The sequence below is a fragment of the Onychostruthus taczanowskii genome, unplaced genomic scaffold (genome assembly GCF_017590055.1).
Source record: "Onychostruthus taczanowskii isolate IOZ18803 unplaced genomic scaffold, ASM1759005v1 scaffold13, whole genome shotgun sequence".
Taxonomy (NCBI): Eukaryota; Metazoa; Chordata; class Aves; order Passeriformes; family Passeridae; genus Onychostruthus; species Onychostruthus taczanowskii.
The window spans coordinates 9,350,846-9,365,594 of NW_024498462.1; the positions used below are offsets into that span (position 1 = coordinate 9,350,846).

Sequence of the window (14,749 nt, forward strand, 5' to 3'; positions counted from 1 at the left end):
TCTGGAATAATTATATCCCAAGTGATCTTTTGAAGCAGTATTTTCTGCAAATACACTGCAGTAAGATATCAAGGGAGCTCATTATACAGTCATTTCTCCCACTTGGGGACACAAGACTTTCACTTCTTTCAACACCATTTCACAACACAACACAAACGAAAAAAGTCACCAAAACACACAATGTAAACCTGGACTGAAGGGAGGATTTTGCTCACTGTCAAAAGATCAAACTAGAAGTTTTTGTTTGAAATATAAAGCTTAGTTTCCCCTCTGTTAGAAAACCTGAACTGGAGTTTACCTAAGGTGCCAAAGTACCCAGACATTATGTAATCTCTGGATTGTATTTCCATGGAGGTATCTGCAGTGCAGCAATTCTTCAGTCAGATTAAAGACATAGGCTACACTTTACAAATGAGAGAAATGAGCTCAAGACCTCAATATAGTGAGCCCAGAGATATGCAGAATAACTGAGGAGCAGTGGGGAAACAGGTACGTGAATCCTCACCACAGCTAGTGGTCTTCAAGATTTTTAGAACCACTCCCTTTTCCACAGTATTTGTTACTGTGCTACTGCTCCTACCTTATTAGAAGATTAACTGAATGAGACCTGGCTGAAAAAGTTAACAATAATGTTGGGGACTATGTATTTTGATGCACTTCTATCTACCAAATATACAGCTGTAGATGGTATCTTGCTGGTATCATCTTTTGGTGTCAGAGTACCAAAGTCAAGATCTGTTTTCACTTTTTGATTGAAGGAAGGTTTTACAGGTCAAATCCAAACTGTCTTCCCACCTTCCAGATTCTGCATGTATAACCTATGTAGAAGGTCATCTCCAGGGACTGAGTAAAAGACAAAGTATAAACACCTCATTGCTAGTCCTTGTTTTCCTTGATTATTCACTCTGGTGGCCACTTAAAACTTATCTACTATCTTCAAAACTACCTGAATTAATGTAATAAATGTAATTGTAACATTTTGAAGCATAAGGAATGCTTTTGTATAAAGTAGTTGCTTAAAGAAATGACACTACACGGGACTGCACTCACAGCCTGCCCAAATGTTTCTGTTCTACATCAGTGTAAACTATTCCATGAAGGTCAAATGGAATATCAAAAAAATCATATCAAAAGGATGGAATAACTTCATGTATTTATTTCTGCTGTCAGCTTCTATCCACTGAGTGAGTCCCAAACTCAAACACTGCTCTGCCTGTCCATGTGCAGTCAGAGCAAAGGCCAGTGAGAACACACACCACACGGTTCAAAGCAGCAAATGACAAATACACAGATAACATCACCACCTTTCATCATACAGGAATGAATTCTGGTTTAGAAGAATTAAGAGAATGTGAGTCTCAGGCCACAGCAGGGCTCCAAGGAAGCAAGACATAGAAATAAGAGAAGTAAGTCTCAGACTTACTGATTTACAGACAGACTCTGCAAGGTGCTCTGAAGGCATCTAGAAATCTAGCAATATGGGGTGGGGGTTTTGCTCAGGTAAAAAACAGCCAGTGGTCTAACAGCCACAGCTCCTGAAGTCCTGAGTGCCTCAGCTACAACCAAAGCTCTATGGGGAAGGTGGACATATGCCTACATAGCTCACTGTAGATGTGGAAAATACTTTTATGTTCTAACATGTTCATAATTTCCCTGAGTTTCTCATTCACAGCACTTCCGAGCATGGTAATGTAGGAAAACAATGTAGTTCTTTTAAACTATAGAACTTTGATGTGTGTTACCTTTTCCTCCTCTATTTTTTGTTTCCTCTTCTCTTCTACTGCTGCCCTTCGTTGTTCCTCTTTTTGCTTCATTTCTTTTAGCTTTCTCTGCTTTTCTTCTAACTGTTTTTCATACTGGAGTTTTGCTTTTCTCTCCTTTTCAAGGATTTGTGTCTCTTTGGCAGCTGTAAGAATATTTTAAAGAAAAAATTAAAATCAAACTTAGCCATTCGTTGATATTGCAATGCAACTTATAAGCAAGAGACTATCCAAGCAGAATTCTTACCACCTGAAGTGAAAATGTACAGGAAGATGAGCTTGCAGAGGTGACAACAGACAACAGACTCATCTTTAATTCTGTCCCCAGGCTGAAAGTGAAATTAGAACTTTGCCTGCTACTAGGCTTTACTGTCTAGACAGGAATATCAGGATATGTATATTCCCTAAATTAAGCATACACTTTTCTTATCAACATAATAGTGATGTCTCTGTAAGGAAGCTGTAAATTAAAAATCAAACAGTAGAATTTTCTATGTTGTAGCTTTTTTTTTTTTTTAACAACAAAATATAGTAATATTTAAGGCACTGAGTGACAAGATGGGAAGACCCTACAGTTCCTGCATCAGAGTTCAGAATAGTTGTATCACCATTCTCTGCAGCCTCCACCAAGGAACAGCTGTGTGCAGTTCAACAGGAAGCCTCAGGTCCTGTGACACAAAGCTAGAATGCACAGAGTATTTTCCATGGCCAGACAGATGAAATGAACCAAGAGACCAGATAATCACACCAACAATGCACAGGCAGCATCTACACATAGGGCCTCCAAAATATTTCTGAATTTTATATGCATCACAATACTACCCTGTTCCCATATTAGAATAACACAATAATTCCTGTTGTTGTGGGTCTTTGCTTTTATGTTGAGAAACAAACATACAGCTCGGAGAGACATCTCCTCACAAGCTGGGAGCCCTGCCACTGCAGGGCACACTGTGACCCTTTCATCTCCTGCTACACACACATGCACTGATTCACATCACACACAGCATAAAGCTGGGCAAGAGTTTTCTGCTGCTATCTAGTTCAGATTCCCTGCTAAGATAAAGTTTGTACTGCTGACACTTCAATACAGGAGTCATTTCAGTGTGCTGGGAAACAAGGGAAGCAGTGTTCAAGGCAAACAAGCCATTCAAGTAGCTAAATCTTTTTTGGTTTTCTCTGAATCAGCATTCTCCAAACATCAGTCTTCAGGGCTATAGGAAGGACTTCTAAGCTAAAAGTTTTATTTTCCAAAGTGCTTTTGTGAAAGCTTTCAATAAGGAATTAGCTAAATTTGCTGGGTGGTCACTAAAAAATGGAAGGTCAGAAGTGGCACAGAGCTTCAACAAGCTAAAACTCTCTACAGTGTTCTCCTCTCAAATCAAAAACTTCTTCATTCAGGTTCAGAGGTGGTCACTGATGCAAGACCAAGAGCAGACCTTGTCTCTTGTCCCCAGCAAGCTGACACAAAGTGACAAAACATGGAATAAGGGGGACAGTAATTCCTTTGAGAGAAACATTCTAGAAAATTATATTTTAAGTGAAACATGAAAATACCATGCTGCTTTTCCCGCTCTTCTCTGCGTTCCCTGGCCAGTCTTTGCCTTTCTTCTGTTCTTAGCATGGAACCATCTATCACTGTCAAAATAAAAATTGAAGACACATGATAGTCAATGACTTTGAACATTCAAATTGAAATAAAATGTCAAAAGTCTTTACTATCAAAAGAAGAATTAAACTTCCTGAGAGATGCACACACCACCAAATCACTGCACACTCTACACAGAGATTAAAGACACCATCTGAAAAATTCATAGAAAGCTGAACATCCTCCTCTTCTCCTTTTCCATTCCCTCACAACACTATTTTTAACAGGTGCAAGAGAAAGCAGACATCATATTAAAGGCTCAATAGGTACAGTCAAGGGAAAGCCTAAGGAGCCGGACGTGTGAGAACATACTCTATCCCAAATCCAGCCCTGATCCTCATTCTTGTGCATATTAACTCCCATAACAAGAACAAGAATGACAGGAATTTAGGAAAATGTCATCTGGGAACAGATAGTTCACCTGTCATTACAAATTCAGAGCACTGCAGGACAGCTCATTTGCAGACTAAGCAGAACCAAGACTTAAGCAGTCTTTGCAGGTATAAAAACTTGAATTTCAGCAAGAAGTGAGTTGGTAACTTGCCCAGTTACCATCATTTATCTTTGCTGTCATGCCCTGCTTACAAGACAGGCAGCTCCAATTGAACTCTGAGCCAGTCAAAACCAGAAATCTGTCATCAAAACCAGACCTACAAACCATCTACCAGGTGCTCTGATCCTCCTGAAGAAAGAGCACCAAACTTTTCTCTACATAAGTTCTTTTCAATCCCTACTAACCCTTCCTTGTGAGCCCAGCACTTCATTAAGAGCAATGACCTGTAATTATACCTGGTTTAGTTGCTGTCTTTATTGAGGTCTGGACTGCAAGAGGGCTAATGCCACTTTGGCTTCTTCTTTCTTCTGCTATGGCTTGGGCTGCAGCAACTGTGAGAAAGAATCAATTCACATTAAGAAAAGCTCTACAACTGAAACTCATGAAATAAATATCCAAAATAAATACATAAAATTCCACTTGAGGTCACTGATGCTTTTATTAAATAACTAACTGCAGGCTGCTCAGCTTGTAAGGAAAAACTTACCAAATGAGACTTGAGACCTGGCACAGCTTTTTGTTGTAAAAACATTTATCAAACCTTATGTTTTAAGACTATAGAGTTTCAAAGACTAAACTTATTTAATAACTCTTCTAAAACAAACTCCATTATTCTGCAAAGTTATATGTGACTTACACTTAATAACAGAAACTCTTTGCTACCACATGAGCATTTGTGGGCTGCACACATGTATGTAATAGCCCATTAGCACTGCAAGAATCATATTCTGATGAGACCCAAGCAGGGAGAGGTCTATGAAGACCTGTCATTACTCCATGACATGAAAGAGAAAGGGGATTAGCTGCATGAAGTAAACCACTGAGGGATGCTTACAACATACTTCTGAAACTGGATCTTCAAAAATAAATTTTAATTATAAATTAAGATTCCAAAACAGTAAATTGAGCATTTGGGCAGAGACCCATTCACCTTATCTGAGTTTCACCAAGGTGACTTCAGCAAAATGCAGGGCTACAACCCACAGACAATCACACAGGAAGGAAATGCTACCAGTATTAATTTTGCTAAATAACAAAACCCATTAACAAGTCAGGGAGACTAATTTACTGTATCACTCTCCCCAGATTTTCTTTGTTTTGGTATGAACCTTCACAAATCACCTTACAGGGTGGGAAGAGTTACATGGAAAGCAGGCAGGGCAGCCTGTAAGACAGCATTACTGCACAGCCCCAACAGAAGTGTCCTCACACACTGCCACCCCGCTGTCACCCTGCCTGACAGACACTGGGAGCTCAGCTGGCTTCCATGGAAAAGCCCAACTTCAGGGGAAGCAAGGGAACACAACCCAGAGCACATGAGAATGTTGAGGCCAGTTTTACAGAGAAAAGGCAAATCCACAAAAGGAACATGTAATGTGCTGTGATCTCACCCAGAACATGAAGGACCAATAGTACAAATTGCTGTTATATTTTAAGAAAGGAGACTACAACTTTGCCAGTGATCTGACTTCCCTTTAATAAGAGGAGTGCAGAATGCAAAAGAGGAAGGAAGAGTCTCCCTCTTCTCCATGCATTGCCATGACAACTAGTTGTGTCATGGTAATAACCCTCCCTAAGTCTATGCCCAAGAACAATCACCTCAAAGTGTTTAATCCCATGTGATTTCAGTGATAAATGCTGATTACAATACTTATTCAGCAACTCTAAATTGTCACCCGCAGCTGTTGCCATGTCTTGAATTAATTTTTCAATGCAGCAGCAAACAAAAGTCTTCCTCAACCCCATCCTATACATCTCTGAGGCTCTTTTCACACAAGTCAGAGACCAGATATACTACAACACAATGACATTACCAATTGGCAAAAAATAGCTTAAAAAAGGCTCACTGTTTTTTCACTCTCTAGATCAGACAAGTCAGACAAAATTCTGATTTTTGTACACTGTTGCATGTCACGTGGATGGGAATCCAGCCCAAAAAAACACCAAGTGGAGAACAACAGAATTATCTATTCTAACACAAATAGATGTGAAAACAGCCAGAGGAAAAGCAGCCCACTGCAGGTGTTCTGAGAGCAGAAATGCACAGCCAGGACATTCACATCCAGTGACACCTTTGTACATCACAAAGGCTGAAGGAACATAAGCTTCTTCAAATACCACTTAGATTTCAGACAAATACAGAAATCCAGGTACATCTTTCCTCAAGGGAGGAGACAGAGGTGCTCAGGAAGCTTGAGCCAACTTAACCCAGGCAGGAAATTATCCCAACAAAACAAAGTCACTCTGTACCTAAACCAGCTTCAGTTAAGACCAACACTGGAATTTTGCCTCAACTCTCTAAGTTTAAATATCCAAATTTCCATAACAAAGTTATAGTAAGAAGCAACCTGCAATTAAACAGGTACAATATTAATTTTATTTTACTTGCAAAAGTATTTTACTATTAGAAATCTTGCTGAACAAAGCAGCCATAATGGATATGGGGGATTTTGTATTTATTTACTCAATCAAAAATAAATGTAGAGTTGGAATAATGTTCATTATTAGAACGCACGGATTTAAAAATGCGTTATATCTGCAAAGCAATTAGTCAGTTTATTTTAATTAACTAAGGTTGCAAAAGATTACTTGAGATTCTATAAGACAGGAAAGTGGGTTACAGAAACAGTTCAGCTTACAGAGGACACAGAGGTGAAAAAACTCTAGAAATACCCAGGCAGAGGACTCTGCACATCAAGGTTTTTTGTATGTCAGATAAAATATTTTATGTTCACTCCTTCAGTGCTTCATTATTTGCACAGGAACAATGTGCTTACACATTTGAAAGCAGCAGGTTTAATGCACAAGGGGTGCACCTCCACATCACATGGATGTGATCCATTTAACCAACAGAAAGCCAGAATCAAATCTGAACTGGGGATCTGAACAGAAGATTAACAAAAGGGGAACAGACATCACATTAGATACATCCCTGAGATATGTGAGCTCAATTTCACCAAGTTCCTAGTCAACAGACAGGTTTTATGGCCCTTGACAATTTCATGGGAAATTTACAATACAAAACTGTGATTTTCAAAGTCCACATTTTACTACAGTAAAGCAAAATGCATTGCATATTGTTGCACTATGCAATCTTTAAGAAATACCTATCTTATTTTGCTTTGATATGATAAAATAAACCTTAATAATTAATATATTTTAATGTTTTTTGGCACAGATACCTATAATTTCTCTGCCTAGTTTTCCATAATGAATGTAGCAGTCTGCTATGGAGTGAAGCTTCATGGAAAAGAATTTTCCACAAAATATATCTCTGCAAAATACAGAGCCAAATACCTCTGTAATGAATCAGGATACCCCAGAAGAGGAAACCAGTTAACAACCATTTCACTAGAATCTGTGTCACATGTTGCATTAATGGGGGGGTGCCTTCATGGACATATTCAGCAAACTCCCTAGAGAGGAAAAATTCTCTTAGAGTCAAATTATATCTCATTTCTACCCTGAGCTTGCCCTCCCACAGTAGTCTTTCACAACAATATTTTGTGATCAGCATAATTTGTGTGTTTATTTTACAGCAGTCTACCTTTAAGTGCTCCAGGTAAAATTAATAAAAATATAAGCCGTGCATGAGGTTAATAATATCTGCATTCATGCATAATAAAATAGAGCTATTTGAACCATGAAATGATTATGTAATTTGGGAAGCAGTTTTCCTTCTGCACCCCCATCATCATTTAGCACCCCAGGTCTGGCCAAGCAAATCAGAGATAAAGCAAACCCACAGAAGCACCAGGAGGTGACATTCTAGATAAATCCAACTCTCCCAATTTCACTTCCAGCTCACCATCCTCTGACAGTGCAGGTGCTGAGGTGCCTCCTTCACTGAGCATGACTTCCCTTCCCTGATCAGGTTTCCAATATGCCCTGAAGAGACCGGTGCTAAAAATAAACCTTGATTTCTATTTCAACCCCTGCACACGGCTAATACCCTTGGCCCCTGCCAAGACTGGCAAAGAACCCGCTGCTGTTCTTAGTAAACCTCATTAGGGACTGAAGCAGCTCCATCCCTTCACCCAGAGAGCTCCAGGCCTTCCATCCCATCTCCTGCCCCGTGTCCATGGACGCTGGCCCCCTCGCTCTTCCCTTCCCTTGTGGAACTACAGAGGAGAGCAGAATGTGCTGACTTTCACAGCAACCTTTCTGCTGCTTATGATTTAATGACTCGTTATGCAAAGCAAACAAAAAAATCCCAGACTAAGCTTCCGAAACAGGGGGTGTTAGAGGGCTCCTGAATGTTAAGCATTGTTATGATTCTAAGGGTGTCCATGAAAGTTTAAAGCAGGCAGCAAGAAGCCAATAAGCAATCCATGAATCAAAAGTGAACCTTCCAGCAAAATATCTCTGATTTTATAGCAAACTGTGCCAAATCTGAAAATCTTTTTGTCTTGTTCCACTACAAGCAGCTACTGTTTGCCAATAAGTGTTCAGATCCTTTAAATAAGTTTTGCACATAGTTTCAGGAAAGATGAGGAAGTCAGCATTCAAGTTTGACATTTCCAGGCCCTGCCTTTTAAGCCGATTTCCACTCATTAATTAACATAGGTTAAGACAAACAGATGCAAGATCATATGTTTGAAGCTTTAAGAAAAATTAGGTATGGTATTGGTTTTTACACCACTACTCCTTGTTCAGTCAACACCAGATGAAGGATGCACTTCACACAAACAAGTGGACAACACAGAAAGTTTCTAATGATGAAGAGAAAGCCCTCCCTGTGTGCATTCCTCTTCTCCCTGTTTTCCCCTTTTCTGTCTTTCCCCGTTGATCCTCACATCCCATCTTTGGGCTGCAAGGACTGACAGGCTCCACAAACAAACACACGAGCTTCCCTGTAGGCACCTTCTGACGGAGCAGCTGGGAGGCAGATGGTTCTCCTGTTTTGTCTGGGCAGCCACCAGATGGAAAGCACAGAGATCTCCAGAAACTAGTGCATACTCTCAGCTTCAGTAGGCTAGAAGAGCTTCCTGTTGTCTTATCCCTATCCCAGACTCCATTTGCAAACTTTGTCCTACATTTATTCCCTACATGGGATACCTATTTTACTACCTTTATGTGCTTTCCTCCTTTTATGTGCTTTTTCCTCAGCTAATTCTGTACAACATTCTGGTTTTGCTCCCAAAGCTCAAGGCAGTTTTGGGTGACTTCTTGAGTTCATCACAAATTTTGATCCCACTGGAGACCATTTCCTCAGCTAATTCTGTATTAAAACATTCCTGTTTTGCTCCCAAAGCTCAAGGCAGTTTTGGGTGACTTCTTGAGTTCATCACAAATTTTGATCCCACTGGAAAACCCAACACAAGAATTCCTTTGCAGTATATGAATTAGCAGCTCCACGAGTAAGTAAGTGAGACATACTTGCAAGAACTTAAGTTTTTACTTTTAACATCCACATTCAGATTAAGACCTAGAAATATTTTTTTTTAAATCACATAATTAACAAAATTACTTATTTCTTATAAGGAAACCTTCACAGATACAGCTGAAGCAATCTCTGACATATTACAATACTCATAGTATGTACTCAGCCTAGGGCATGACCAGAAATGAGGGTTGCTGGTTAATTTTTGCATTGATCTCTGCACACTTGGCCCCAGGGGAAGCACATAATCTAAACCAAACTTGGCTGTAATATAAGCACAGACCAAGGCATTGAAATTTGTCCTTAACAGAATTAGCAGCCATCTCCAGAAACTTTCTACAGTCAGAGATGCAATACCATTGCTCAAGAGTCACACCATCCTCACTGCCTTCAGATGTCTGAACACTACTGAAAACACACCTGGGGAGTCTCACTGACTCCCACTGTCACTTATTCTCTTATTTTTAACCTCACTTACACTGCTCGGCCATGGGTTACGCTTCTTGCTACTTAATGAAAAAAGCAACTGTCAGCACAATAAATATTATATATAAGTATTATATATAAGTATTATATGTAAGTATTATACAATGCTCAGAAAGGACAAAGACATGTCACCAGCTCTTATAGAAGGCCTCATAAGGTTTGTAAGAAGCACTGTCTGTGCTGTGCACACAGGGCTGACAAGCTAAATCTATCTTCTCCAGAAAAGACACCTGGCTTCCACAATTGGGTGTTCTTTGTTAGTGAGGTGTGTTATTATTAATCTTTTGCAAGAAAATAAGTGGAATGACAGCAGAAACTCCAATTTCACAAAGACCATTGTGAACCTTCTCAAGTTTAGCAGAAATATTTACCTGTTTCTGCATACTGGAAATTCCAAAGTATCCTAATACACAGGACTAAAATGAAAGCAGTCTACACAATGAATATGGCCTTACATAATTTCAAGTGGATTCATTGTGAAATTTACTAGTTATGTGACATCAATGATTATAGATAGAGGTATACAGATTTAACACTCTCAACTAGACAGAATTAGATACAGGTTTAACAGCTACAGAAGGACCCAAAAGGTGAAATGGAAGATTATCAATAACTAGTCTGCTGCACAAATAATTTTCTCTATTTAATAGCACTGCCCAGTGCCTCAGGAGCACATGTCTTGTCCCTCAGTGCAGGACTGGCTTCACAGATGCCACAGCAGTCCCACTTTAACCTCCTCTGCACAGCTCAGTTCCCACTGAATTCCAGCTCAAGCACTGGCAAAAGCTCCAGACAGAAATCAGCTCTCTGCTTTACTCCTCCAACTCTGGGGGCTGCCTAACACTGACTCCTCTTCACACTCCTGCAAGCCATGGCAAAAAAGCAACTTCAAGACAAACCCTTGCTCTCTTCTCTTATTTCACATCTGTTTTTTTCATTGTATTGTTTCTTTCTCTTGCCGTGCACTATCCGTAGCACTGGCAATAGCTAACTTCTCTCCACGACTTCCCTCTTTCCTGAACAGCCTGGGGTTTTTTGCTTGCTAGAAGCATGGCCTTGAAAACGCTTTTGTCCTCTTGTTTGCAGGCTGTGGCTATTGTTTAATTCACCCAGCCCAAACAATGCCAGCCCAGACCACAGCCTAGCACTGCGAGTCACAACGGACTCAGACAAACCCTGGGAAAACTCCATTTTGAGCTTTCTTTTGGTGCAAGGATAGCAGTTCCTTTCCAAGACAGCAGTGAAAACTACTGCTTTTCCTTTTTACACTTGATGAATTTCTCATGGAAAATTTAGAGCTCATTCAAACACTGCCTGTGTGTTTCAGAAGGAAAGACTAGTGTTGGCATTTAACCCCAATAGGCCGGTCTCAAATCAAACTACTCAATCCAGAAAGTGCTGCAGGACACTGACAGGTCCACAGGGTGTTTAATGCAGCAAACCCTCTGTCTAAAGCAGAAAAGGAAGGGGGATGTAAAATGTAAAATGAAATAAACTGCAAATTTTCTTAAAGCTGTACAGTTCACCCAGCTAATTAAAAAATGAAGGCTCTGGGACACTCCACTACGTGCAATCTAAGACCCTAGCAAAGTAACCAAGAATCAGTCCCTGCCCCAAAGAGCCTGAAGGATAAATGAAAAGTGGCAAATGGATGTAAAAAAGCAAGCAGGAAAAGGAGCTAAAGAGACAAACAAAGACACCATATTTATTTTCAAATTCATTACCCAGTGGCAGAAAGTCTTTTTAAGAAATTTGAATGTGAGTACGGTGACACTGATCTGGTCTGGAGATGAGTGTCCTTGGTTTTAATGTCCAGAACACAACACACAATAACATTGATCAACTCTGTGCTGCAAAAATGTTCCTCTAAGAAGTTCTCTTGGCAAAATTAAACAGAGGATAAGGTTTGAAATTAATAAATTCTATTAAATTATGTTCTTTAAGTATAAAGATCCCTACAGTATTTCTATATTCTTGTAGCCAAGCCCTCTTGGGCTTGGGAGAGGAATTTTAACACTTGGAAGCTTTGAAACACTTGCCCAGAGAACAAGGCACTGCAATATCTATTCTCCCTCCCAAGATTCAGGTCAGTGCATTTAAACAACAGAGAGTGTCTGTAAATTAAGAGTCAGTTAAGTACTCATAAAAGAGTATTTTAGAAGTTCCCTGTGAATTACGAAGGCAAAAAAACACTATGGGAAAAGAGAGAGGTACCCTGAGCATGACCAGTGGTAACTGTTTTCTTCAAAGGCAACATCAGCTGGGGATCCTTCGCCTACAAAGCAGAACTTCCAAACTGACTGGAATATAAAAATAATTTAGATGAAAACAAATGTCAAGTAACCATGTCAGCTTTCCTTAAAAGCAAAGGCTTGTGTCCCTTTATGCACAGGCATTATGCAGCACAGTGCAGGTTTCTGTCTCTTTCAAACAAAAACAATTCTGAGCAACGCTTTTTTCTTCCATGAACCCCACGCTCCAAAAAACTTAAACCACCAGCATCTAGAAAGGTTTTGATTACTGGACAGGCATATGCAAACACACTGAAAGCATATCATCAATTAAGATTAACCTGATTGTAAGCTGCATAATTGGAAGCTAAATGGGACTAATTTATTTGTGGCAGACAAGAAATTTGCAGTCCTAGTTGGATTTTAAAGTACCACAAGTAATCCGATAAGTCATATTCACAGAAGTCATTAAAATTGCATGCTCAGAATTTTATTTGTCAGGGTGTCCTTTCACAAGAGGTCTGCAAGCATCTCCAATTATTTAATCAAATTTAAAGACAACCAGCAGCTTTTGATACCCCTACTATTATGACTAACCTAGATTATTTTTTCCATTTATCTTACAGTAACCCATAGTAACCCTTCTTTATTCTCTTATCACCTTTAAGAACTGAAATTTAATAATAGCATATCAGTACTCCCGTTTTCCTTTCGAAAAACACAATTGTATGAAGAAGCAGCAGTCCTTAATTCCAGCCACATTTATTAATAATAGCATATCAGTACTCCCCTGTTTTCTTTTTGAAAAACACAATTGTATGAAGAAGCAGCAGTCCTTAATTCCAGCCACATTTTAAGACTATGCACAGTCAGGGACAGTGTAAGCCACAGCATCTCTGGGCTCTCACCATTGGAGTTATGACCCTTGCAAGTCATTATGTGCTAAATAGTTTCATCTGAATTGAAGCATGGAAGCCAAATTTATATTTTGCAATTTCAACACATGAAGAAATATGTAGAGAATGGAACACTCTACATAAGAAACTGAAAAAAATATGCTATATATGCACACGGTTTGTGTGGTTTTTTGTTTGTTTGCTTTTTTTCTCCTTACAGCAAGGAGGATATCTCTCCTGAATATATTTGGAGAAATCTCAAGAATTTAAAGTTTTAAATTCGAATAAAACCTTTTATAAACCACTTACAACTGGAAGTAATCTTCAGAATGCTAAGCACCTAAATACATAGCATTCATCTTTCTGAATCAGCATGAAATTATCCCTACCCTGTACGATTTTATTTCCCTGAACAAAAAGAAAATGAAATTAGAGCTCATAGCCATCACAATTACATTAAGTTCTCAGCCTGATTTGGGAGTGTTCTCTCACCACTGAGATCTACATTAAATCCAATTTCTGTGCAGTTCTTTGCACTTATTGCTTTGGCACTCTGCAAAGCAGTCTTACTACTTTCATGCAGGGAAAAAAGATGAAGCACAAAAGACCCTTAGAACTTTCTCCAAAGTTCTGAAGAGTTTGACCAATCAAGAAATTGAAGCCAGCCCCAGTGATGATCAGCTGAATGTCCCAGTGATGGGCTGCCTTTGCTCTGCAGATGGGACCTGTACCAGCCACTCATTCAAACATCACCAAGCAGGACAACAACTGAATGCTCAAGATGCTTTTCATGCAGCACTTGCACATTGTGAGAAACCTGGCAAAGAAATGGTTTACATGTCTTGCTGCTTCCCAGGCAAGATCTGAAGGCCACCCCTACTGACACCCACACTGCAAATCCCAAAGGCTTTCAAGGATCCAAATTCGTAAGTAAATTCCTCCTATCTTCCAGCAAGCAGCTCTGACACACAGGTCAACTCCTCAATTGTCTGACAGATGCTTCTGGATCCCAAATAACTTCCTCTGACCATCTTCTGTTGTGGGGCCAAGACTGTACCCAAGAGCTCTCTAGTACTCCTATAGGTGTTGGTACAAACTTGTGTTCTTATGTTTTTAACTGTTATCTAGAGACCAGATAAATCTGTGCATGTCCCTGACTACTTGCCTGAGCAATGAAGTTGCACTATCAGTCATCCATTCATCCTTCTTTTCATGTCAATTCTGTGTACATGCACTTGGTAAAGCTGTTGCTAAGAACTGTGGTCTTGGAAAAGTGGACAAAGCCAGACAGTGCCACTTCCAGAGGGAAAAAAACTGATTACATGGAATGAAACTGTTGTTTTATCAGAAAACTTCCAACTGAACAGAGACCTGCAGGTCATGGAATTTATGCCTGCAGCTAGATTTGCTGAAAAAGGCACTTTATTTTTTTCCCCCAAACCTGAGACAGGTTTCCCAAAAGATGATGCAGATCTTGGAAAGGAAAATAGGTATGAACAGCATTTAAATGTTTGGAACAACCTTTGCAACAGTAATTCAATACATGACTGGAAATCCTGGCAACAGCACAGAATTACCAAGCTCTGGTAAAAAAACCTCAACATACTTTACCATCCATACTATGAAAGACAGGAGTTTTCAGTATTCCAGTGAAAATAAAGACAATAAATGTAGGCTACAGCAGCTTAAATGACAGGTATTTTTCCTCTGATTACCCACACTACTCAAGGAAAACCTCACTTACTGGATAAACCACAAGTACCCGACTATTCCCCTCTTCTCACATCTTAAC

At 39.6% G+C, this 14,749-nt stretch overlaps 1 protein-coding gene across 2 annotated transcripts in view; it reads right to left on the reverse strand.

Annotated features, from left to right (window-relative positions):
• MAP7D3 (MAP7 domain containing 3) overlaps nucleotides 1–14,749 on the reverse strand; it is a 43,465-nt gene that overhangs the window by 25,974 nt on the left and 2,742 nt on the right. For both annotated transcript variants that reach the window (XM_041396787.1, XM_041396786.1), the window contains exons 2-4: nucleotides 4,198–4,293; nucleotides 3,318–3,398; nucleotides 1,743–1,906 (exon numbers count right to left, since the gene is read on the reverse strand). In XM_041396787.1, coding sequence (XP_041252721.1) covers nucleotides 1,743–1,906; nucleotides 3,318–3,398; nucleotides 4,198–4,293 — 341 coding nt within the window. The remainder of the gene's footprint in view (nucleotides 1–1,742; nucleotides 1,907–3,317; nucleotides 3,399–4,197; nucleotides 4,294–14,749) is intronic.